The sequence below is a fragment of the Mytilus edulis genome, chromosome 9 (assembly GCF_963676685.1).
Source record: "Mytilus edulis chromosome 9, xbMytEdul2.2, whole genome shotgun sequence".
NCBI classification, from domain to species: Eukaryota; Metazoa; Mollusca; class Bivalvia; order Mytilida; family Mytilidae; genus Mytilus; species Mytilus edulis.
This window is the reverse complement of record NC_092352.1, coordinates 8,051,352-8,079,345: the sequence shown is the minus strand read 5'-3', so window position 1 is coordinate 8,079,345 and position 27,994 is coordinate 8,051,352. Positions and strand designations below refer to the sequence as shown.

General features: G+C 36.7%; 1 protein-coding gene across 1 annotated transcript; it reads right to left on the bottom strand.

Annotated features, from left to right (window-relative positions):
- Window positions 1–6: 6 nt before the first annotated feature.
- LOC139487579 (L-xylulose reductase-like) lies at window positions 7–27,888 on the bottom strand. Its single transcript, XM_071272473.1, has 7 exons — window positions 27,799–27,888; window positions 25,492–25,589; window positions 25,008–25,162; window positions 22,121–22,163; window positions 19,520–19,690; window positions 18,300–18,426; window positions 7–304 (listed from the first exon to the last, which is right to left on the bottom strand). Exons 1-7 carry the CDS (start codon window positions 27,872–27,874, stop codon window positions 201–203), a joined length of 774 nt encoding a protein of 257 aa, XP_071128574.1. The 5' UTR covers window positions 27,875–27,888; the 3' UTR covers window positions 7–200.
- Window positions 27,889–27,994: the final 106 nt, after the last annotated feature.

Below are 27,994 nucleotides of genomic sequence, written 5' to 3'. Positions count from 1 at the left end.
ACAATCTAATTTCTTCCATGGTTTATTTCAAACTAACTCATTGTTGATAAAATTATGTTTGCAGCCGGCCTTAGTAAAACAGCATGATAAATTACGCTTTGATTATTCCTTATTTTCTAATGTCCTAGCTTAAAAGTCATTTCTAATGTTGACTATCTCTCTGGTATCTTTCGACCCTCTTAACACACTGTATGGATGAGCTAGTGCACGCCATAACCTGCATCAATCCTAAGATTAATTCCGTGTGTAGAGGAACACTTGTCACTCAGCAAGAACACAACTGTATTCACAACATCTTCCATCTCTGTAAAATAAAAAAATAAAAATTCTGAAAATGATTGTGCTTATATTGAAGATGAAACAAGACATATAATATCTATACGCCCCGAGCACTTTTCTTGGTTGTCCTTCATCAGGAACGCACAAAGCAGAATATTTGAAAGCCAATGATGTTTAAGAACATAAACAATTAAAGACACCAAAGACCTGAAATAAATAGCCAAATCTATCTAAGGCCAACTGTGACTGAGAGACTTGAAACCTTAGGGTTTATATTATTTCAGAATTTAAAAACGGACAATTAAAAAAATGGTATATTTCATAAGCCATGTCAGTACCGAAGAACTAACTTCTGAGCTGGTTATACCATCGACTGATAATATAACAACTGTGGTATCAATCCAGTTTTGTAAAAAAACGAAAATAGTTATCAAAAGTACCAGGATTATGATTAAATACGCCAGACGCGTGTTTCATCTACATAAGACTCATCATTGACGCTCAGATCAAAATAGTAATAAAGCCAAAGTTCAAAGTTGAAGAGCATTGAGGACCCAAAATTCCAAAAAAGTTAATCTATTCCTGGGATAAGCAAATCCTTAGTTTTTCGAAAATTCAAAGTTTGGTCACAGGAAATTTATAAAAATGACCATACAATTGATATTCATGTCAACACCGAAGTGCTGACTACTGGGCTGGTGATACCCTCGGAGACGAAACGTCCCCAAGCAGTAACTTCGACCCGACAATGTTAAACGTTTTCAAAGGTACCAGGATAATAATTTATTACACCAGACGCGCGTTTTGTCTACATTAGTGGCTCTCAGATCAAAATAGTAATAAAGCCAAACAATTTCAAGTTGAAGAGCATTGATGACCCAAAATTTCAAACAGCTGTGACAAATAGGGTTATTTTCATGCGTCCAAAGTGTTCAGGATTTACCTTTTTATCTAAAGTTTACAATTGGTCAATGCATATAACATTTTCTTTGTTGATTTTATTCCACAGCAGTTTACTGATGAACAAATCTCATTAAATAATTGCAAAAGACAGATAAAGGCAAAATAAAAACAAAAGTAATCTCTTGAACTCCAAAAAGGAGCATTGAAAATGGACGTCAAGTTGGTTACCTATTCCCTATTCCCTATTCGTTACCTATTCCCTATTCCCTATTCGTTACCTATTCGTTACCTATTACCTATTCCCTATTCGTTACCTATTCGTTACCTATTCCCTATTCGTTACCTATTCGTTACCTATTCCCTATTCCCTATTCGTTACCTATTCGTTACCTATTCCCTATTCCCTATTCGTTACCTATTCCCTATTCCCTATTCGTTACCTATTCGTTACTTATTCCCTATTCCCTATCGTTACCTATTCGTTACTTATTCGATTTTTAATATCCTTCCCCCTTTTTAATTAATTATTATTCTTCTTCTTCCTCTTCTTCCTCTTCTTCTTCCGCCACTTTAAAAATGAACTTGTCCGCAGCATTTCTCCAAAACTACTTGTCAGATTTACTTAGGGTTTCATAAAATGTTAGACTAATATGTCTAGGTGAGCCATCAATCGCTCATTTGTGCATTGGGGTCTATTAAGGGGTATTTTGGGGGCAGAAAGAAGGGAGGGGTTTACTATAGAACCCTATGGGATTTTATTTTCTAAAATTTTCAAATGAATATAACTTGAAAACTGTAAGTGATAGATACATGCAGTCTTCAGAAATGATTAAAGGACAATAACACAAATCACATGAAATATAGGGGAGTCCCTGGGGGGGGGGGGTCATCCCTACCCCTTTCAATTCGAGAATATGCTTTTAACTTGTAAACGGTCCAAATCCCCACCCCTAAACCATATATATTCTTGTAGGGGACAATAAACCTAATCAAATGAAATTAAATGGAAGTTCCTGGGGGTCACCCCCACCCCGTTCAATTTGATAATGTACTATTATCTTGTAAATGGTCCAGATCCCCACCCCTAAACCATATATTTTCTTGTAGGGGACAATAAAACAAATGAAATGAAATAAAAGGAAAGTCCCTAGGGGGTCACCCCACCCCCTCTTGTTTGAAAACTTACGGTCAACATCCCCACCCCTTAACTATATATATTCTTGTAAGGGACAATAAAACTAATCAAATGAAATTAAATGGAAGTTCCTGGGGGTCACCCCACCCCGTTCAATTTGAGAATGTACTATTATCTTGTAAATGGTCAACATCCCCACCCCTAAACTATATATATTCTTGTAAGAGACAATAAAACTAACCAAATGAAATTAAATGGAAGTTCCTTGGGGTCACCCCCACCCCGTTCAATTTGAGAATGTACTATTATCTTGTAAATGGGGTCATCCCACCCCCTCTTGTTTGAAAACTTGTAAACGGTCAACATCCCCACCCCTAAACCATATATATTCTTGTAGGGGACAATAAAACATATAAAATGAAATGTAGGTAAAGTCCCTGGGGGTCACCACCACCCCCTCCTGTTTGAATACTTGTAAATGGTGGAGATCCCCACCAGTAAGCCATATATATTCTTGTATGGGACAAAACAATCAAATCAAATGAACATGGGACCATATGAATTGCGAGTTATGGGAGCTTTGTTTGGGAGACTTCGTAACAGCATCCTGTTACAATTACTTCTTGTTGTTTATACTCTTATATCTGGTACTAGTTCTAAATTTGTTGAGGTAAAATGATCTTTTTATGACCTATTTATATGTGTTTGTGCTCAACCGATCCTTTTACTTTATGTTCGATACTCATTTGTTCCTTATTTGATTTTTATACGTTCTACCTTTTAACTGCTTTATGTCCGTATGTTTGAAGATGGATCTTGGTTCGAAGGGATGAAATCACCGTGTTAGCGCTTGCATAAAATGTACGGCCTTCAACAATGAGCATAGCCCAAACCGTGTAGTCACCTATAAAAGGCCTAGATATGACAATTTCAAACTATTCAAACAACAAAACTGACGGCCATATTTCATATACAAAAAAAATAACTGAAAACAAATATGTAACACAAAAACAAACGATAACTACTTAATTTCAGGCTCTTGTCTAAGGAGAGGCACATACTAACATAATAAGGTGGGGTTAAACATGTTAGCAGGGTGTACATCGTTTCGGAGCATGCTATTACCTTGTTTAATTCGTTCCATCACTCGCTTATAATTCGCTTATAATACGTGTATCATACGTTGCACCTTTTAAAACATGATTTTCAATTGTTTTGTTGTCTCTGGTGGTAGATTTGGGTTCTTAGAGGTGATATAAGCGCATATGTACCCGTTCCAGCGCTCGGATAATACCCTGTTACTTATTCGTTCCTTATTCGCTTTTAATGCGCGGGGTAAGTATACGTTGCACCTTGAAATAAATCGTTTTTTAATTGTGTTCATGTCTCTGGTGGTAACAATGTGTTCTTAGAGAAGAAATGACCCTATTAGAGCGCATGTACCCGTTCCAGCGCTCGGTTATTACCCTGTTACCTATTCGTTACCTTTTCACTTCTAATACGTTTGTTGTACGTTGCACCTTTCAGAAAAGGATTTTCAATGGTGTCCGTGTCTCTGGTGGTAACAATGTGTTCTTAGAGATGAAATGACCCTATTAGCGCGCATGTACCCGTTCCAGCGCTCGATAAATACCCTGTTACCTATTCGTTACCTATTCACTTATAATACGTTTGTTGTACGTTGCACCTTTTAGAAAAGGATTTTTAATTCAGTTCATATCTCTGGTGGTAATAATGTGTTCTTTTAGATGAAATACCCCTATTAGCGCGTATGTACTCGTTCCAGCGCTCAGTTAATACCCTGCTACTTATTCGTTCCTTATTTGCTTTTAATGCACGAGGTATACGTTGCACCTTGAAATAAATCGTTTTTTTAATTGTGTTCATGTCTCTGGTGGTAACAATGTGTTCTTAGAGATGAAATGACCCTATTAGAGCGCATGAACCCGTTCCAGCGCTCGCTTAATACCCTGTTACCTATTCGTTACCTATTCACTTATTATACGTTTGTTGTATGTTGCACCTTTTAGAAAAGGATTTTTAATTGTCTCCATGTCTTTTGTGGTAACAATGTGTTCTTAGATATGAAATTACCCTATTAGCGCGCATGTACCCGTTCCAGCGCTCGGTAAATACCCTGTTACCTATTCGTTACTTATTCGTTATCTATTCACTTATAATACGTTTGTTGTACGTTGCACCTTTCAGAAAAGGATTTTCAATGGTGTCCGTGTCTCTGGTGGTAACAATGTGTTCTTAGATATGAAATGATCCTATTAGCGCGCATGTACCCGTTCCAGCGCTCGATAAATACCCTGTTACCTATTCGTTACCTATTCACTTACAATACGTTTGTTGTACGTTGCACCTTTTAGAAAAGGATTTTTAATTCAGTTCATATCTCTGGTGGTAATAATGTGTTCTTTTAGATGAAATACCCCTATTAGGGCGTATGTACTCGTTCCAGCGCTCAGTTAATACCCTGTTACTTATTCGTTCCTTATTTGCTTTTAATGCACGAGGTATACGTTGCACCTTGAAATAAATCGTTTTTTAATTGTGTTCATGTCTCTGGTGGTAACAATGTGTTCTTAGAGAAGAAATGACCCTATTAGAGCGCATGTTCCCGTCCCAGCGCTCGGTTATTACCCTGTTACCTATTCGTTACCTATTCACTTATAATACGTTTGTTGTACGTTGCACCTTTCAGAAAAGGATTTTCAATGGTGTCCGTGTCTCTGGTGGTAACAATGTGTTCTTAGAGATGAAATGACCCTATTAGCGCGCATGTACCCGTTCCAGCGCTCGATAAATACCCTGTTACCTATTCGTTACCTATTCACTTATAATACGTTTGTTGTACGTTGCACCTTTTAGAAAAGGATTTTTAATTCAGTTCATATCTCTGGTGGTATTAATGTGTTCTTTTAGATGAAATACCCCTATTAGCGCGTATGTACTCGTTCCAGCGCTCAGTTAATACCCTGCTACTTATTCGTTCCTTATTTGCTTTTAATGCACGAGGTATACGGTGCACCTTGAAATAAATCGTTTTTTTTAATTGTGTTCATGTCTCTGGTGGTAACAATGTGTTCTTAGAGATGAAATGACCCTATTAGAGCGCATGAACCCGTTCCGTAAATACCCTGTTACCTATTCGTTACCTATTCGTTACCTATTCACTTATAACACGTTTGTTGTACGTTGCACCTTTCAGAAAAGGATTTTCAATGGTGTCCGTGTCTCTGGTGGTAACAATGTGTTCTTAGAGATGAAATGACTCTGGTGGTAACAATGTGTTCTTAGAGATGAAATGACCCTATTAGCGCGCATGTACCCGTTCCAGCGCTCGATAAATACCCTGTTACCTATTCGTTACCTATTCACTTATTGTCACGTACTCGGTGTAGTGACTTCTGGGTATCGTACAAGAGTTTACCCCTGGATATTGGAAGATGCACCGTTTCTTAGCTTTCTATCTTTAAACTTGTATTTTGGCCTCTATCACACACTTACAATGTGTGGGACGTGTTGCTGTCTCTGAATAGACCTTGTGTGTCGTCCAGTAACAACCAGTGCTAACCTGTGCACTATTACTATGCTTTATACTTCCTATGCGCTGCTATTCCTGTGCACCACTATCCTGTGCACTATCTGGCTTATTCAGCCTGTGCACTGCCTAACCAGTGCACGTATTTCCGCACAGTCGCCTATGCACCTATTACCCGGTGCGTAAATACAACTTTAATACTCCTGCAACCTTATTCAGGTACGCAGATAGATTCTTATTCAGATTCTATTAATTCTTTTATAAAGTGTAAATAATTACCTTTTCCCTTCTTTAAGACGTCTGGATTATCCATCAAGCGACCCTTGTTCTGACAGCACATCAGCTTTATACTAAGGTTTTGGACCATACCATTTAATTTGGAAGATACCATATGTCTTATTCATATGAGTGTTTATATATTCCTAAACCCTTATTGCTAAACGTTTGAATGACGGCCCTTATGTTTACAACTACCTATCGGAATATTTCCGGGTTTGCTAATCACAACCTGTCCGTTCCTGATTCTAAATATTAGAAATTTCCATAGTAATGTAAACAAAAGAAAATCGAAAATAGACAACCGTTCAATTTTCAAACTTAACGAATTCGTACAACAATGTTTCAGCTTGATAAAAGAAATAAGATGAACCCTAGTAAAATAAAACAGGTGATCCATGTTCATCACATTACCTACGCCTCCAGGAAATGCGTCCCCGCATTTATCGAAATCAATTGAGCACATCTACATCAAGTGGACATTTTTCAGTCCCAAACTCTATCCGGGTATTGCCTCGAGCCATGCCATTTAAAAACCACAATTATAACCGTTACTTCTTCAGTAGCTAACCACTAGAACAACTCGTATATGTATGATCTACCCGACATGACAAGATTCCCACTCAACTGTATACTATTGTCTTTACACTGGAGGAAACGTTAAACATGGACATCAACTCAAACACATCAACTTTATCCTAAGAACCCTTACTTCTTGATTGAAACATGCATGCTGACCGATTTTTGAGCAACCAATCTTTAACTATGAAAACTAACACGCCAATTCATACATTTGAAAACCACTGAAAACATCAAAAAGCCAAAACCGGTATGAACTAATTTTGCCTAACAACCGGCCACTTATGGACCACTCAAAGAGCTTGTTGAGAGGGATCTTTAACGTGCACAAAGCGTGGTACTCCTTGAACACGGGACCTCGGATTTAACGTCCCCATCCGACGGACATAATATTAAAATATACAACAAAATAACATTTAGATAGTGATTCCTTCACTTTTCCATTACTATTTTTTTTTATATTTATATACATGATAGGAATATATATACAACAATGAGATCCAAATTATCGAACAAAATCATGAAGCCATGCCGGCTGCTTGGTAACCCTGCGTGGACGCCCTGCGTAGCCTGACTCATCCCTTGAATCACTTTGATCAACAATGTTGTCAGCACTATCAAGCTCCTCATTGAAAATTTCGGGCAACACACTTTCCGGCTCAAAAGTATCATCATTATTTTCGTTCCTCTCTGTTTCTCCTCTCAGTAGTTGGCCCTTGCACAACCTCATTCTATCTACATGTATGACCTGTGGTCGGCCACGCCTACCACAGTTAATGTGATAGTTAACACCCGAGTATTCTTTAAGAACTCGAAAAGGACCACGCCAGTAAGATGTGAATTTTGGAGAATGACCAGCTTTTCGAATGGGAAAGAATACATATACTTGGTCGTCTTTCCTAAATTTGCCCCAGTTTAACTGTTTGTCATAATACTTTTTCTGACGCACCATTTCCTGTCCTACGTGTTTTCTAACAAAGTGGTGAGATTCTTCCATTCGTTCTTGAAGTTCCCATGCCCATCTGTTTTGTGGAATTTTCTTTAAATAATCAGGTACATCGTACATGAGGTCCACAGGTGTAGCAACTTCGCGACCTAACATCATGCGATTAGGCGTACATCCTGTGGTCTCATGTTGAGCTGATCTATATGCCATCATAACTTAGGGCAATAAACAATCCCAATTCGAATGGTGTTCGTCAACATAAGCCGTCAACATTTTGGCCAATGTTCCATTAAACCTCTCTACCATTCCGTCACACTGCGGATGGTAGGGTGTGGTTCTAGTCTTGTCTATCTGTAATAAGTGACACATTTCCTGAAATAATTCGCTCTCAAACTGCGAGCCTTGGTCAGAGTGAACTACAGTAGGCACGCCGAAACGCGTAATAACCTCTGCTACTAATATATTGGCTACAGTTGATGCAAGCATGTTAGGCATTGGAAATCTTTCCGTCCATTTGCTGTAATAATCACTAATGACTAGGATATACTTGTGCCCTCTCTCGGTTTCGGGTAGTTCTCCCAATATATCCATAGCAATTCTTTCCATTGGGTAACCCGATTTTTGCAACTGCATAGGAGCCCTTTGCCGTTTATTCGGACCTTTTCTCTTGGCACAAATTTCACAACCGGCTATATAGGCTACTATGTCATGTCGTACACCAGGCCAGTAGAACCTATCTTTGATTCTAGATTGCGTAGTAAACGAATCCATCATTTCTGTAAACTTATCGTCCTTAGATAATTCTTCTGTAATATTATCTGCATGCGTAGCCCGCATCTGAGGTTTTACAAAATCTTGTCTTTTCTCTGCTTTGTAGAACGCCTCAAGTTCGACAGCTAAACAGATTGCTTGGTTTAAGTTTTGCGGTCTGGATTGTTTAATTTTTATCCTCATCTCACTATCGTGCAATGCATCTAAGAAATAATCCTTTGATAATGTTTCTTTTACTTCAGTGGGTGCTAGTGGGTATGCTCTGTTTACTAATCGTCGTATAGTTTGTCCTAGTTCTGGCAAGGTTTCACTTGCGTGCTGGCGTCTCTCCTTTAATTGAACTCTGTATAGTTCGTTCTGATTTGGCGGAGCAAAACGCTCTTCTAATGATTTCACTAAGGTCTCATAATTCATTTTCTTATCAGTTGGTAAATCACTGAAGACACTCTGTGCGTGCCCGCGAAGGGCAGCGGCAAGGTAAAGCCCCTGTTCATATTCGTCCCAATTATTGATGATAGCACATGCTTCAAAGTGTGATTTAAAATCAACCCACTCGCCAGACCCATCATAATTGGCCAGTTTGATTTCTCTTCTCGTATTCTTTCCAGGCGTGCGTACTTTTTCCTGGTTATTGACAGCCTGTTTTGCATTCCTTTGGCTAGGTCTTAAGATAGGAGAAATCTCCACTGAACCTCCGCTACTGGTACCGGGCGTTGCGCTAGTTGTTTTGTAATGCCCTTGCTTAGAGCGGGCTCCCTGTTCGTGCTCACTTACGTAAGGTCCAAACAATGTTGGTGCATCATCAGCTCGTTGAAGCTGTGTTTGGACTGTGCGCTCTGTGACATCGCCGAAATCCGTGCGCCTCGTCTGAGCAATACCAGAACCTGTCAGGTTTCTTGGTTGCTCTTTTGGGGTAGAGTGTTGTGGTGTCAAAAACCTAGGATTTTGAGTTTGTCTCAACTTTTCTATCTTTTGCTTTACATCTTCCTCTAACGTACTTATATGCTGTTGTAAATCGTCCATGTTTAATCAAGTATAGGTGTACTTGCCAATATCCCACCGCTGCCACCAAAATTATGTCACGTACTCGGTGTAGTGACTTCTGGGTATCGTACCAGAGTTTACCCCTGGATATTGGAAGATGCACCGTTTCTTAGCTTTCTATCTTTAAACTTGTCTCCATGTCTTTTGTGGTAACAATGTGTTCTTAGAGATGAAATTACCCTATTAGCGCGCATGTACCCGTTCCAGCGCTCGGTAAATACCCTGTTACCTATTCGTTACCTATTCGTTACCTATTCACTTATAACACGTTTGTTGTACGTTGCACCTTTCAGAAAAGGATTTTCAATGGTGTCCGTGTCTCTGGTGGTAACAATGTGTTCTTAGAGATGAAATGACCCTATTAGCGCGCATGTACCCGTTCCAGCGCTCGATAAATACCCTGTTACCTATTCGTTACCTATTCACTTATTGTCACGTACTCGGTGTAGTGACTTCTGGGTATCGTACAAGAGTTTACCCCTGGATATTGGAAGATGCACCGTTTCTTAGCTTTCTATCTTTAAACTTGTATTTTGGCCTCTATCACACACCTACAATGTGTGGGACGTGTTGCTGTCTCTGAATAGACCTTGTGTGTCGTCCAGTAACAACCAGTGCTAACCTGTGCACTATTACTATGCTTTATACTTCCTATGCGCTGCTATTCCTGTGCACCACTATCCTGTGCACTATCTGGCTTATTCAGCCTGTGCACTGCCTAACCAGTGCACGTATTTCCGCACAGTCGCCTATGCACCTATTACCCGGTGCGTAAATACAACTTTAATACTCCTGCAACCTTATTCAGGTACGCAGATAGATTCTTATTCAGATTCTATTAATTCTGTTATAAAGTGTAAATAATTACCTTTTCCCTTCTTTAAGACGTCTGGATTATCCATCAAGCGACCCTTGTTCTGACAGCACATCAGCTTATATACTAAGGTTTTGGACCATACCATTTAGTTTGGAAGATACCATATGTCTTATTCATATGAGTGTTTATATATTCCTAAACCCTTATTGCTAAACGTTTGAATGACGGCCCTTATGTTTACAACTACCTATCGGAATATTTCCGGGTTTGCTAATCACAACCTGTCCGTTCCTGATTCTAAATATTAGAAATTTCCATAGTAATGTAGACAAAAGAAAATCGAAAGTAGACAACCGTTCAATTTTCAAACTTAACGAATTCGTACAACAATGTTTCAGCTTGATAAAAGAAATAAGATGAACCCTAGTAAAATAAAACAGGTGATCCATGTTCATCACATTATAATACGTTTGTTGTACGTTGCACCTTTTAGAAAAGGATTTTTAATTCAGTTCATATCTCTGGTGGTAATAATGTGTTCTTTAGATGAAATACCCCTATTAGCGCGTATGTACTCGTTCCAGCGCTCAGTTAATACCCTGCTTCTTATTCGTTCCTTATTTGCTTTTAATGCACGAGGTATACGTTGCACCTTGAAATAAATCGTTGTTTAATTGTGTTCATGTCTCTGGTGGTAACAATGTGTTCTTAGAGATGAAATGACCCTATTAGAGCGCATGAACCCGTTTCAGTGCTCGTTTAATACCCTGTTACCTATTCGTTACCTATTCGTTACCTATTCACTTATAATACGTTTGTTGTATGTTGCACCTTTTAGAAAAGGATTTTTAATTGTCTCCATGTCTCTTGTGGTAACAATGTGTTCTTAGAGATGAAATTACCCTATTAGCGCGCATGTACCCGTTCCAGCGCTCGGTAAATACCATGTTACCTATTCGTTACCTATTCACTTATAATACTTTTGTTGTATGTTGCACCTTTTAGAAAAGGATTTTTAATTGTCTCCATGTGTCTGGTGGTAACAATGTGTTCTTAGAGATGAAATGACCCTATTAGCGTGCATGTACCCGTTCCAGCGCTCGATAAATACCCTGTTACCTATTCGTTACCTATTCACTTATAATACGTTTGTTGTACGTTGCACCTTTTAGAAAAGGATTTTCAATTGTGTCCATGTCTCTGGTGGTAACAATGTGTTCTTAGAGATGAAATGACCCTATTAGCGCATATGTACCCGTTCCAGCGCTCGGTTAATACCCTGTTACCTATTCGTTACCTATTCGTTACTTGGTCGCTTTATATACGTTTGTTGTACGTTGCACTTTTTAGAAAAGGATTTTTACTTGTGTTCATGTCTCTGGTGGTAACAATGTGTAATTAGAGATGAAATGACCCTATTAGCGTCCATGTACCCGTTCCAGCGCTCGGATAATACCCTGTTACTTATTCGTTCCTTATTCGTTACTTATTCGCTTTATATACGTTTGTCGTACGTTGCACTTTTTAGAAAAGGTTTTTTACTTGTGTTCATGTCTCTGGTGGTAACAATGTGTAATTAGGGATGAAATGACCCTATTAGCGTGCATGTACCCGTTCCAGCGCTCGGTTATTACCCTGTGACCTATTCGTTACCTATTCACTTATAATACGTTTGTTGTACGTTGCACCTTTTAGAAAAGGATTTTCAATTGTGTCCATGTCTCTGGTGGTAACAATGTGTTCTTAGAGATGAAATGACCCTATTAGTGCATATGTACCCGTTCCAGCGCTAGGTTAATACCCTGTTACCTATTCGTTACCTATTCGTTACCTATTCACTTATAATACGTTTGTTGTACGTTGCACCTTTTAGAAAAGGATTTTCAATTGTGTTCATGTCTCTGGTGGTAACAATGTGTTCTTAGAGATGAAATGACCCTATTAGCGAATATCTACACGTTCCAGCGCTCGGTTAATATCCTGTTACCTATTCGTTACCTATTCGTTACTTATTCGTTACCTATTCACTTATAATACGTTTGTTGTACGTTGCACTTTTTAGAAAACACATTGTTACCACCAGAGACATGAACACAAGTGAAAATCCTTTTCTAAAAGGTGAAACGTACAACAAACGTATTATAAGTGAATAGGTAACGAATAGGTAACAGGGTAATAACCCAGCACTGGAACGGGTACAGGCACGCTAATAGGGTCATTTCATCTCTAATTACACATTGTTACCACCAGAGACATGAACACAAGTGAAAATCCTTTTCTAAAAGGTGTAACGTACAACAAACGTATTTAAAGCGAATAAGTAACGAATAGGTAACGAATAGGTAACAGGGTATTAACCGAGCGCTGGAACGGGTACATGCACTCTAATAGGGTCATTTCGTCTCTTAGAACACATTGTTACCACCAGAGACATGAACACAATTAAAAAACGATTTATTTCAAGGTGCAGCGTATACTTACCCCGTGCATTAAAAGCGAATAAGGAACGAATAAGTAACAGGGTATTATCCGAGCGCTGGAACAGGTACATGTGCGCTAATAGGGTCATTTCATCTCTAAGAACACATTGTTACCACCAGAGACATGGACACAATTGAAAATTATTTTCTAAAAGGTGCAACGTACATCAAACGTATTATAAGTGAAAAGGTAACGAATAGGTAACGAATAGGTAACAGGGTATTAACCGGGCGCTGGAACGGGTACATGCACGCTAATAGGGTCATTTCATCTCTAATTACACATTGTTACCACCAGAGACATGAACACAAGTAAAAATCCTTTTCTAAAAAGTGCAACGTACAACAAACGTATATAAAGCAAATAAGTAACGAATAGGTAACGAATAGGTAACAGGGTATTAACCGAGCGCTGGAACGGGTACATATGCGCTAATAGGGTCATTTCATCTCTAATTACACATTGTTACCACCAGAGACATGAACACAATTAAAAAAAGATTTATTTCAAGGTGCAACGTATACTTACCCCGCGCATTAAAAGCGAATAAGGAACGAATAAGTAACAGGGTATTATCCGAGCGCTGGAACGGGTACAGGCACGCTAATAGGGTCATTTCATCTCTAATTACACATTGTTACCACCAGAGACATGAACACAAGTAAAAATCCTTTTCTAAAATGTGCAACGTACAACAAACGTATATAAAGCGAATAAGTAACGAATAGGTAACGAATAGGTAACAGGGTATTAACCGGGCGCTGGAACGGGTACATGCACGCTAATAGGGTCATTTCATCTCTAATTACACATTGTTACCACCAGAGACATGAACACAAGTGAAAATCCTTGTCTAAAAGGTGCAACGTACAACAAACGTATTATAAGTGAATAGGTAACGAATAGGTAACGAATAGGTAACAGGGTATTAACCGAGCGCTGGAACAGGTACATGCATGCTAATAGGGTCATTTCTTCTCTAAGAACACATTGTTACCACCAGAGACATGAACACAATTAAAAAACGATATATTTCAAGGTGCAACGTATACTTACCCCGCGCATTAAAAGCGAATAAGGAACGAATAAGTAACAGGGTATTATCCGAGCGCTGGAACGGGTACAGGCACGCTAATAGGGTCATTTCATCTCTAATTACACATTGTTACCACCAGAGACATGAACACAAGTAAAAATCCTTTTCTAAAATGTGCAACGTACAACAAACGTATATAAAGCGAATAAGTAACGAATAGGTAACGAATAGGTAACAGGGTATTAACCGAGCGCTGGAACGGGTACATATGCGCTAATAGGGTCATTTCATCTCTAAGAACACATTGTTACCACCAGAGACATGAACACAATTGAAAATCCTTTTCTAAAAGGTGCAACGTACAACAAACGTATTCTAAGTGAATAGGTAACGAATAGGTAACGAATAGGTAACAGGGTATTAACCGAGCGCTGGAACGGGTACATGCGCGCTAATAGTGTCATTTCATCTCTAAGAACACATTGTTACCACCAGAGACATGGACACAATTGAAAATCCTTTTCTAAAAGGTGCAACGTACAACAAACGTATTATAAGTGAATAGGTAACGAATAGGTAACAGGGTAATAACCGAGCGCTGGAACGGGTACATGCACGCTAATAGGGTCATTTCATCTCTAATTACACATTGTTACCACCAGAGACATGAACACAAGTGAAAATCCTTGTCTAAAAGGTGCAACGTACAACAAACGTATTATAAGTGAATAGGTAACGAATAGGTAACGAATAGGTAACAGGGTATTAACCGAGCGCTGGAACGGGTACATGCATGCTAATAGGGTCATTTCTTCTCTAAGAACACATTGTTACCACCAGAGACATGAACAAAATTAAAAAACGATATATTTCAAGGTGCAACGTATACTTACCCCGCGCATTAAAAGCGAATAAGGAACGAATAAGTAACAGGGTATTATCCGAGCGCTGGAACGGGTACATATGCGCTTATAGAGTTATATCACCTCTAAGAACCCAAATCTACCACCAGAGACAACAAAACAATTGAAAATCATGTTTTAAAAGGTGCAACGTATGATACACGTATTATAAGCGAATTATAAGCGAATGATGGAACGAATTAAACAAGGTAATAGCATGCTCCGAAACGATGTACACCCTGCTAACATGTTTAACCCCACCACATTAAGTTAGTATGTGCCTCTCCCTAGACAAGAGCCTGAAATCAAGTAGTTATCGTTTGTTTTTGTGTTACATATTTGTTTTCCGTTATTTTTTTTGTATATGAAATACGGCCGTTAGTTTTGTTGTTTGAATTGTTTGAAATTGTCATATCTGGGCCTTTTATAGGTGACTACACGGTTTGGGCTATGCTCATTGTTGAAGGCCGTACATATACCTATAGTTGATAGTTTCTGTGTCATTTTGGTCTATTGTGGGTTGTTGTCTCATTGGCAATTATTTTTTTATGCAAGCGCTAACACGGTGATTTCATCCCTTCAAACCAAGATCCATCTTCAAACATACGGACATAAAGCAGTTAAAAGGTAGAACGTATAAAAATCAAATAAGGAACAAATGAGTATCGAACATAAAGTAAAAGGATCGGTTGAGCACAAACACATATAAATAAGTCATAAAAAGATCATTTTACCTCAACAAATTTAGAACTAGTACCAGATATAAGAGTATAAACAACAAGAAGTAATTGTAACAGGATGCTGTTACGAAGTCTCCCAAACAAAGCTCCCATAACTCGCAATTCATATGGTCCCATGTTCATTTGATTTGATTTTTTTTGTCCCATACAAGAATATATATGGCTTACTGGTGGGGATCTCCACCATTTACAAGTATTCAAACAGGAGGGGGTGGTGGTGACCCCCAGGGACTTTACCTACATTTCATTTTATTTGTTTTATTGTCCCCTACAAGAATATATATGGTTTAGGGGTGGGGATGTTGACCGTTTACAAGTTTTCAAACAAGAGGGGGTGGGCTGACCCCCTAGGGACTTTCCTTTTATTTCATTTCATTTGTTTTATTGTCCCCTACAAGAATATATATGGTTTAGGGGTGGGGATCTGGACCATTTACAAGATAATAGTACATTCTCAAATTGAACGGGGTGGGGGTGACCCCTAGGAACTTCCATTTAATTTCATTTGATTAGTTTTATTGTCCCTTACAAGAATATATATAGTTAAGGGGTGGGGATGTTGACCGTTTATAAGTTTTCAAACAAGAGGGGGTGGGCTGACCCCCTAGGGACTTTCCTTTTATTTCATTTCATTTGTTTTATTGTCACCTACAAGAAAATATATGGTTTAGGGGTGGGGATCTGGACCATTTACAAGATAATAGTACATTATCAAATTGAACGGGGTGGGGGTAACCCCAGGAACTTCCATTTAATTTCATTTGATTAGTTTTATTGTCCCCTACAAGAATATATATGGTTTAGGGGTGGGGATCTGGACCGTTTACAAGATAATAGCACATTCTAAAATTGAACTGGGTGGGGATGACCCCCGGGGACTTCCATTTAATTTCATTTGATTTGTTTTATCGTCCTATTCAAGAACATATATGGTTTAGGGGTGGGGATCTGGACCGTTTACAAGATAATAGTACATTCTCAAATTAAACGGGGTGGGGTGACCCCCAGGAACTTTTATTTAATTTCATTTGATTAGTTTTATTGTCCCATACAAGAATATATATGGTTTAGGGATGGGGATCTGGACCGTTTACAAGTTAAAAGCATATTCTCGAATTGAAGGGGGTAGGGATGACCCCCCCCCCAGGGACTCCCCTATATTTCATGTGATTTGTGTTATTGTCCTTTAATCATTTCTGAAGACTGCATGTATCTATCACTTACAGTTTTCAAGTTATATTCATTTGAAAATTTTAGAAAATAAAATCCCATAGGGTTCTATAGTAAACCCCTCCCTTCTTTCTGCCCCCCAAAATACCCCTTAATAGACCCCAATGCACAAATGAGCGATTGATGGCTCACCTAGACATATTAGTCTAACATTTTATGAAACCCTAAGTAAATCTGACAAGTAGTTTTGGAGAAATGCTGCGGACAAGTTCATTTTTAAAGAAGCGGAAGAAGAAGAGGAAGAAGAGGAAGAAGAACTAGATTTGTAATTGCTAGCAATAACGGATGGCACCCTCGTCCCCCCATTGCCAGGCGAGCGGCAGCCATTTTGAAAATTTCAAAGTCAAAGAGTGCATCTACACATGCAAGTCATTATTTTTGTAAAATTTCATTAAGTTTGGAGCATTTTAAAATTTTGGACAATTTTGCTGTTTCCATGGTTACGGCAGCCATTTTGGAAATTCCCACTTCAAAATGCAACTCAGCACCTGTCAGTCACTATTCCTGTAAAGTTTCATCCAGTTTGCAGCATTTCAATTTTTTTTGAAATTTTGAACATTTGTCCTGCAACCATGGTTACAGTAGATAATTCCAAAATTCTAAAAGCAGACATCTTATTGCCACATGTCATGTTATATATCAATGCAGTTTCATTTACTTTGTTCCAATACTCTCTGAGAAAATGCAGATTTTATGCATTTTTCCATAGGGTCAATGCAAAACTTGGCCCCAGTTTCCATGACAACGGCGGCCATTTTGGATTATCAAAATATTGTTTTGACATCTTAGCGTACCGGGTAACATTTTTATAAAGTTTCATCCAGCTGAGTGTTATAACGAAAGAGTTAGAATTTTTGATATTTTAGCTGTTTCCATGGTAACGGCAGCCATTTTCAAAATTCCAAAGTCAAATTGGAAATCAGCACGTGTCAGTTACCATTCCTGTGGAGTTTCTTCCAGTTTGGAACACTTTGATTTTTTTTGCATTTTTGCTGTTTCCATGGAAACGGCGGCCATCTTTTACCATTCCATACCAAGGTGCACAACTTTACATGGGGGTCCTCATTATAGTAAAGTTCCATCAACATTAGTCCATAGGATTCCGAGAAACACGACGGACAAAATGTGTGGAAGAAGAAAAAGAAAAATAAGAAAAAAAAGAAACGTAGAATAACAATATGTCACCCCAACTCCGTTGAGGATGCCATAATAATAATAATTAATTAAAAAGGGGGAAGGATATTAAAAATCGAATAAGTAACGAATAGGTAACGATAGGGAATAGGGAATAAGTAACGAATAGGTAACGAATAGGGAATAGGGAATAGGTAACGAATAGGTAACGAATAGGGAATAGGTAACGAATAGGTAACGAATAGGGAATAGGGAATAGGTAACGAATAGGTAACGAATAGGGAATAGGCAATAGGTAACGAATAGGTAACGAATAGGGAATAGGGAATAGGTAACGAATAGGTAACGAATAGGGAATAGGGAATAGGTAACGAATAGGGAATAGGGAATAGGTAACCAACTTGACGTCCATGCATTGAAATAATAATGATTTGTCAGAATTACGGAAAATACATAATTAAGTACATTTCTTATACCTATAAATTTTCCAAGTGGATGTAACTGTTTGAATGCTTGAAGTTGATCTGCTCTTTCTGGTTTGCCCCAAGCCTCTCTTGTTAGGTCTGTCCAAACAAGACTAGGATTTACGCTGTTCACACGGATCTGAAAAATTATGAATGTATGTCAAACTTGAAAGGTATTGAGTAAAAATACTATTGACCTCATTGGTCTTTTACATTCTTACATATCTAACTGTTCGGTAAGAGGGTGTAATATTGAATCTTTATTATTCTTAAGAAACTAAAAACAGTAGGGATAACACACTATATTAATTCCTCACGTAAAATGCCCGTTTTCTGTTATTTATTTGTCAAGATACAGTCGAAACCCAAAGTTTGGATTGTAGGATGCACAAGACATTTGGAATAGGAAAATATTATTTGCCAAGTTTATCAAGTACAGATCAATGTCTGACAATTCAAACTTTTACATGTCATATATAATCTTCATTACTTTGTGAGACTTGTTCGCAACTTATTAACCGCCTATGATAGAATTGGACAGTATCTTTATAATCAAGTTGTGATGTCATTGACCTAGAACTTAGTTCCTGTATGCATTAAGATTTGAATTTAAATTACAAATTACAAATAGCAGTATTCGTTCGATGTCAGAACTCGGTGAATCGGGAATATGATTGTGTGAAATCAGTACATTTTTAGGTTTAAAATTTTCATGCGAACTAGTCGCCTATAAAGTATTGTTATATTTACTTTAAATCTTGGTACATAAATAAAGGCAACAGTAGTATACCGCTGTTCGGAACTCATACATCGATAGAGAAAAAAAATAAAAAAATCCGGGTTACAAACTAAAACAAATGAGAACAACGACACAACAGAAACACAACATTGAAATGTAACACACACAGAAACAAACCATATTGTAACAATGGCCATTTTGCTGACTTGGTACAGGACATTTTAAGAAAAACAGGGGGGTTGAACCTGGTTTTGTGGCATGCCAAACCTCTCGCTTTAATGAACTTAAGATCATGGGTTTAACCCAAATTTGATAGTTCAATAATAACAAAATAATGTAATGCGAGCTATGGAACATGTTGGTCAGAGTTTATCCTGATCTTTTTCCACGAAGTTTTAGTTTTCATTCCATATGATATCCCCTCATTCCCTCAACATTTACAAAATTATTACGAGACCAAAATACATATGATCAATATTTGGTTAGAACTTACATTATGATGTCCAAGTTCTAATGCCATACATCTAGTAAGCATATCGACAGCAGCTTTACTAGGACAATACGCCGAATGTAATTTGTCGTCTATAACACCTTTGGAGGATATGCTGGAGATGTTTACTATAGATCCTCCCTGACCCCTTTTTACCATTCCTTTAGCTACGACCTGTCAAAACAATTCAAACCATTAGATCACAATTGCCGAATTGATTTCATTTTAGTGTTGTGTCGTTGTTCTCTTATGTTTAATGCGTTTCCCTCGGTTTTAGTTTGATACCCCGATTTTGTTTTTTGTCCATGGATTTATGAGTTTTGAACAGCGGTATACTACTGTTGCCTTTATTTACCTCGAGCATAACCAAAGATATATTCATTGTTGAAATAGTGCAGTAAAAATGATACCGTTTATGTTATGAAACTATATTTTTACTTGTAATCACATGGACTATTTTAACGCTTATTTTTTTTGTGTAGAAATGAAATTTAGTTTGTGTGGGAAAAACATGATTAAAACTAATACACTGTCTTGTAAACCGCGACACTCATTTTCTTTCCATACTATTTATTTAAATATGGAGATAAAATAAAACGGATTCCATTACTTTTTTTCGATTTTAAACAAACATTATCCTATGCAAAAAAAGAGGGACTACAGATACCAGAGGGACAGTCAAACTCATAAATCGAAAATAAACTTACAACGCCATGGCTAAAAATGAAAAAAGACAAACAGACAAACAATAGTACAATTGACACAACATAGAAAACTAAAGAATAAGCAACACGAACCCCACCAAAAACTAGGGGTGATCTCAGGTGCTCCGGAAGGGTAAGCAGATCCTGCTCCACATGTGGCACCCGTCGTGTTGCTCATGTTATAACAAATACAGTAAATAGTCTAATTCGGTGGGTCACATTCATGAAAGGGAAGGGGATTGTAGTTACGACGAAAGGAACATATCCGATATAATCTTTGAAACGGTTATTCCATAACGGTCAACCAACTCGTGATTGCGTCCGTAAAATTTACAAAGGGAAGATTTCAACTTCACCATTTAGAACTCTTGGTTTAGAGGCTTCCTTGTGAGAAGCAACCCTGGCCTCTATCAAGAAAATCATGATAGAAAATACAAGCACGGGGATATCGTATCAATTGGGAGATATATACCCCGTATGCAGGTGCTGCTGGAATGTTGCTACTTAAAAATGGAAAGTTCACAATTGGAAAGCTGAAATCATCTCTTTTGTCGTAAAGTTTTGTTTTCAACCGACCCTCATTATTAAAATGATTAATTCGTTATTGACAAAGGTTGCATTTGATTTACTCTTATAAGCAATGTTTGCTTATTATATTCTCCTTCTTGGCAATGGTTGCTTATTATTTACTCTTTATTGCCAATGGTTGCTTATTATTTACTCTTTGTTGACAATGGTTGCTTATTATTTACTCTTTATTGGCAAGTTGCTAATATATTTTTTTTGTTACTGGTTGCTTATTATTTACTCTTTATTGGAAAATTGCTAATAATTTTTTTTTTGGCAATGGTTGCATATAATTTACCCTTTATTGGCAATGGTTGCTTATACTTTACTCTTTATTGGCAATGGTTGCCAATAATTTTCATTTTTTGGCATTAGTTGCTTATGATTTTCTATTTATTTGCAATGGTTGCTTGTGATTTACTATTTATTTCTAATGGTTGTTTATGATTGCGTAGCTTTAATTGATTACGCATATGATGAATTTAAATGACATCCTATGATGAAATGCATTTAAGTACGGTACGATAACTGTACACTGATTTGGTATATGATCATATGTACAGGGTTGGGTTGTTGTCTCGTTATATTTGACACATTCCCCATTTCCATTTCCAATTTTATATCCTATTGGTCATCTTTAATTAGTAATGGTCAGTTATTATAGTAATTTAAAGCAATTTATTTGAAAGTTCAACAACCGCGCGAATATATATAACGATAAAATAAATGTGCACAAAACGATATCATCTTAGGGTAGCTGTATATTTATGAATTATGTGTGATGATATTGATTAAGTGCTAGTATTTAAGCATGGGTCATATTTAAAATATTGTATATTATTACAGGTCATTCCATATAATATATAGCTATAGGTGCTGATTTTCAGTTACAGTTATGTTAAAATGGGTTCCTTTTTTGGCAAAATTGCCACTACCCTACCAAAAATATCGAAGTAACGATTCACGCTCTTGATAATAAACACTTGAGAATGACATAAATGTAAGCCACTATTACCCTTCCCTTTTCACGAATGTGACCTACCGAATCAGACTATTTACCGGATTTGTAATAACAAGCAACACGACAGGTGCCACATGTGGAGCAGGATCTGCTTACCCTTCCGGAGCACCCGAGACCAACCCCAGTTGTTGGTGGGGTTCGTGTTGCTTAGTCTTCAGTTTTTTATGTTGTGTCTTCTGTACTATTATTTGTCTGTTTGTATTTTTTTCATTTTTAATCATGCCGTTATCAGTATATTTTCTATCTATGAGTTTGACTCTCCCGCTGGTATCTTTCGTTCCCCTTTTACAGAAAATGTAAATGATTGACTACCTGTGAAACGTTGAACGTCGCATTGAAATTAGTATTCATTACACTGAAATAGAAACATAGTTATACACATTAATACTCATAATTTTTTTACAATTTACAATACAATACTTATATAGCGCATTATCTAATTAAAATTACTCTAAGCGCTTAACATAAAACAATCAATGCAGTTAAAAACACAGAGCCTTGGCTCAAACCGTCATGAAGGTTCATAAAATTACTAGTTTAAAACCATATAAACAGAAAAACATATACCTCCTAAAACAACATACTGTAACAAAATCGGCGTTCCTCAATTAAAGTATTTATTATTGTGTTATTCTTCATGTAGGCTTCACCAAGTGGATATATGTAACACCTATTATGAATTTATAAGTCAACTGTAATTGTCAAAAGTAAAACAATCAATGCAATAAGAATGAAATAAAATTTTGAACACATAAAAAGGAACAGAATAGTTCAAACTACAACGAAAAAAACAAAGTTAAAAAGTCATTGTCAGTATAAAAAGGTAAATGTAATCACTGAAAGCGAGTCTAAAATAATGGGTTTTCAAATTTTTCTTAAAAAGTTCGATTGAGTGTTCATATCTAAGATGACTAGGAAGACTGTTCCAGAGGCTCGCAATAGCCTTGTCGAAACGTCTTCTCCATAGATTTTGGGGTGTACACGAGATAGTATTAGCTGCATTGCATTTTCCGATCTAAGAGATCGTGATGGTTGATAGGCGCTAATGAGTTCCTCATCATAGACGGGCGCTAGGCCATGCAGGATTTTGAAAGTATACAAGAGAATTTTATAATGTATCCGGTACTGCACCGGGATCCAATGAAGAGACACAAGAACTGGTGTTATATGATCATGTTTCTTGGTACGCATAACGAGCCTGGCTGCCGTATTCTGTACTCACTGTAACCTGTAATATAGCAGAGCGTTTCCGTAGTAAAAACGTGACGTGACAAGCGAGCAGACCAATGTTTTACAGGCATCCTCAGTGATATAGTGCCGAATTCGACCAAGGTTCCTAATTTGGAAGTAGCACGACTTCGTGATGCAATTGACCTGCTTTTCCATGCTTAATGTTCTATCAAAATAAACACCAAGATTTTTTTTACCACAGATGCATTGCTTATTATTGATCCATTAAATAACAGATGACAATTCGAAAATTCCTTTACACGAGTTTTGTATTGGTTCAGTTTTAGCATGTTTAAGAACATCCATTTACTAATGCCAGCTTTACAAGTCTCTGGACGTGAAGATACGTTGTCCCAATTATCGAGTGGTTTGATAACTAGGTAGACTTGCGTGTCATCAGCATACCCATGATAGCTAAAGTTGTGTCGCCGACATATTTCACTGATCGATGTTGCAAAAATACAATACAATCGGGGTCCCAAGATCGAACCTTGCGGAACGCCATATTAAATATTTATTATTTCTGACAATACGGAGCCAATTGCTACACGTTGAGTTCGACTTTCAAGATGGGATCTCATCCATGACAGCGCTGAGCCAGTTATGCCGTAAGAGTATTCTAACCGATTGATCAGGATGGGATGGTCGATAGTGTCGAATGCAGCGGATAGCTCGAGCATAAAAAGTACCGCACAACAGTTACTATCATGTGCCAATGTTATATCATGGTGAACCCGTAGTAGAGCCGTTTCTGTTGAATGACAAGCACGATATGCTGACTGCATGTTGTCGAAAAGTGAGTGTACTTCAAGATGCTGTTCGAACCGAGTTTCACTCACCTTTTCGAAGATCTTTGAGGTAAAAGGCAAGTTCGAAACGGGACGATAGTTTTTTTTAACTCATCAGCTTCAAGACCGGGCTTTTTCAACAAATGTCTTATAACCGCTTCTTTGTTAAATGCAGGAACTTGCGATTCTGCCATTGAAGTGTTTACTATCTTGGTTATGATAGGAAGTAAGCTTTCGAGGCATGATTTTAAGAGGTATTAAGTAGGAATTCATAAGATCAAAAAAAGAGCAAACACGGGTTAGTGTATACTAAATATCTATATTACATTATCAATAACGAGTTCTTCGTAAAAAGATAATGCTTACAACTCTTTGAGTGTTTTAGCAGCCCGTTTTATTATTTTATTCTACTTCTTTCCATCATATTTAACATGCTCTTCAACTTTATACTTGTTTGCCCTTTTGAACTATTTTGTTCTGAGCGTGGTCACTGTTGAGTCTTATATAGACGAAACGCACGTATGGCGTATTAAATTATAAGCCTGTGACCTATGAAAACCACTGTGTCGATGCCACTGCCGTTGGACGTTTTTCTCTCAGAGGATATAACCAGCCAAGTAGTCCGAACTTTGGTGTTAACACGAATATCAATAATATAGTCATTTGTATGAATAAACTTTTTGCAAAAGTATAATTTTTAATTTTTCTTAGTTAATACTAAGGATTTTCTTATCCCAGGCATATATATTAACTTAGCCATATTTGGAGCAACTTTTGGATTTTTTTTTGTCCTCAACGCTCATCAACTTTATACTTTATACTTGTTTGCTTTCTATTTATTTTGATCCGAGCGTCACCTATGAGTCTTATGTAGAGGAACCACGCGTCTGGCGTATTAAATTATAAGCATGGTACCATAGATAACTATAACAGTTAAAATTACCAACCCTTTGTAACAATACACACATTTTACAAAATCTAAAGTAACTGTTATGATTATTTTTTTGTGTTACTAGTAAATATTATGTAAATATACTTGATTTTTAACTAGAAATACATATAACAAATTTTACAAAAGAAAGTGTGAATTAGCAATCGCTTGCTATGTATAACTTCAATATAAAAACAATCATTAAGCATATTTTGAATCACAACATGTCAAGAAAATTTCATAGGCTTACGCATTCAAGTTTTCTTTACTCATTTCCAGAAAGGTTTGCCATCTTCCAATACCTGCATTGTTTACAAGGAAATCTACTGGTCCTATCTGCGTGCATCTTTCTCGTGTTTTCTCCCAGTTTTCCAGGTCTATTTGATAAGTGGTAATATTTGGAATCTAGGCAAATAAATGAATAGCTGAATGTATTTATGGTTAATACAATTGTGTTGGTATAACAGGATATATGTTTTCCAAAAGAACTTTTAGATCTGTTACAGTAGAAAACTTCATCTGTAACAGTAGAAAAATTCAAAAGGTGGTTTAATTTATGTCATGATACAAATTTCAACAACACATGGTTGAGGTTAAATGCATATTGTTCTTGACATTGCTCATTAAAAGACATAGAACGTTTACCTAAAATATTAAGTTCAATGACCATATTTGACAACTTAGAAATAAAATGATATAAACTAGCATTTAAAATCTTTGAAGTAATAATCTACCTCGTCTTTTAAACTATCTAGGTCTGCTTGTGTTCTACTAAGAGCAAATACTTCTGCTCCTAGAGTCGCTAACTGGACTGTTATTGCTCGGCCAATGCCTACAAAAGACAAAGGAAAATATTTCGTTTCTAAACAATAATGTTAAAGTTTAGTAGACTTGCTTTTAATATCTCAAAAAACATAAAATGATTGAAACCATCTTTTAAAAACTTAACAATACACTATGCTTAAATGACCGAATTGACCTTCTATAAAAAAGGAAATAAAAAAACTTTAATCATTCAACATGCACTAACAAAAACCTTAAACATATTGCTTTCAAGGTATTATATATTTTTTTTATTTCATACTACATATAGTATACTTTGTCATGTAAGCACGCTGATGTACCTTTAAAATATTCTACTTAATACAAGAACAAGGCTTTTACACAGGACTTTGCCAGAAAGTGGGTTCAGAAGTTATACCAAAACTACCAAACACGATGGTTAATGCAAAGTCTGAAAGTCCATAGAAATAACAATAAAAATAACTTGATCATCTATCAAAACGAATGGGAAACAACTGTCATAATTTTGACTTGGTAAATGCATTTATTTCTAAGAACATTATGAATTACACTTGGTTGCATAGCTAACTAAACCTCCAATGTGTATAACATTTATTAAAAATTCCGTTATATAGTCGAACAACATAAACCCATATAGAAATAATAGGATAATGTGACGAAGTTGTGATCCAGCATCAGAAGCGAGACAGGAACCTAAACTGTACATTGTATCTAGATGGACTTTTTATGGACTTTTGATCTAGTAAGGCAATTTCAATTGATATTGTATAGTGTGTCTTTCTATTTTGCGAATTTACACTATTGTTTCCTATAAGGGTGAAGGTTTGGTACCATTAAAACGATTAAACCCGCTGCAATTGTTTGCACCTTTCATAGGTCAGGAATCTGATGTTCAGAAGTTGTCCTTTGTTGATGTAGTTCATGAGTGTATCTTGTTTCCAGTTTTTTATATAGATTACACCGTTGGTTTTTTCGTTTAAATGGTTTCACACAAGTATTTTTTTAGGCCGTTATAGCTTTATGTTCGATATGAGACAAAGATCCGCGTTAAAGACCGTAATTTGACTTATAATGGTTTAATTTCATAAATTGTGGCACTCATACTACATCTTCTTATATCTATATCAGTCAACTTTATATCGTCTTTTCCATGAATATCTCCGGTTAAAAACACTTTGCAAAAACAAGTTAATATTTTATTTTCATGCCCCATTTATGGGCAATTTGTTTTCTGGTATGTGCGTCCGTCTGTCCGTCCGTCCGTCCGTCCGTCCGTCGTTCCGTTCGTCATCTTTTTCACGGTCCACTGTACATAGAAAATGATAGTGCGGATGGGGCATCTGTGTACTAGGGACACATTCTTGTTTTTATATTTTAGCTTAAGTTTTTATATTGAGATTACTGATAGTTGATGTGTTTCCCTCAGTTTTAGTTTGTACCCTGGATATATTTTATCTCAATCGATTTATGACTTTTGAACACTGGTAATATACTGTTGCCTTTATTTACAATTCCCTTTAACCATAAGACACATATCACTATAGTAGGCCTTCACATTTTGTTGTTGTAAATATTTTGTTTAATGTAAGAGCATGATGATTCATATAAGTAATAAATTTCACTATTTCTTTGTCTACGATTTTAATTTTCATTTAATCTGGCACGTGAAATTAAACATTGAAAAATTTATAAAAACCGCATGTACTGAACAGGAAGTTAAACATAAATTTAAACATAACACATAATCAATTTCCCATTTAGATATGTTATTTGAAAATACAAAAGGCAACCAGAACGCGCGTTTCGTCTACAAAAGTCTCATCACTGACGCTCAAATCAATTAAAAAGGCCAAATAAAGTACGAAGTTGAAGAGCATTGAGGACCTACAATTTCTAAATGTTTTGCCAAATAAACCTTAGTTCCTGAGGTAGAAAGGCGTTGATATTTCAAAAATTCAAAGTTAAAAAAATAAGCAACTGTAATGCAACTTTTCCATTACGATCAAAATTAAAATCATTGTTATAACTTGTCTTTCATTCATTGAAGAAAGACGTTCTCAAAAGTTTTTGTTCCTTAGTCATGTTTGTCTTCCATACTCCATATTTTGTGATTTTCAGTCATTTACAATACAGTTATATTTTTAATATATAAAATGTCTATAACGAAATGAAAGATATGAAAATACCGGAAGATTTTTATATATAGAATTTGTCCTAATCTCAGAGCTTGTCCATACCTTTGCCAGCTCCTGTTACGATAGCTTTTTTTCCATTAAATTTTACCTCCATTTTTACATGTAAATTCAAGGTCATCTACATGTTATAAGTGTTGTATTTTTAGTTACATTTATCCAAGCAACCGTGTCATTTTTATATAAATGACTTCTTTACATTAAGATAGTGTATCATCGAAGAGTTGAATATGATTCATAT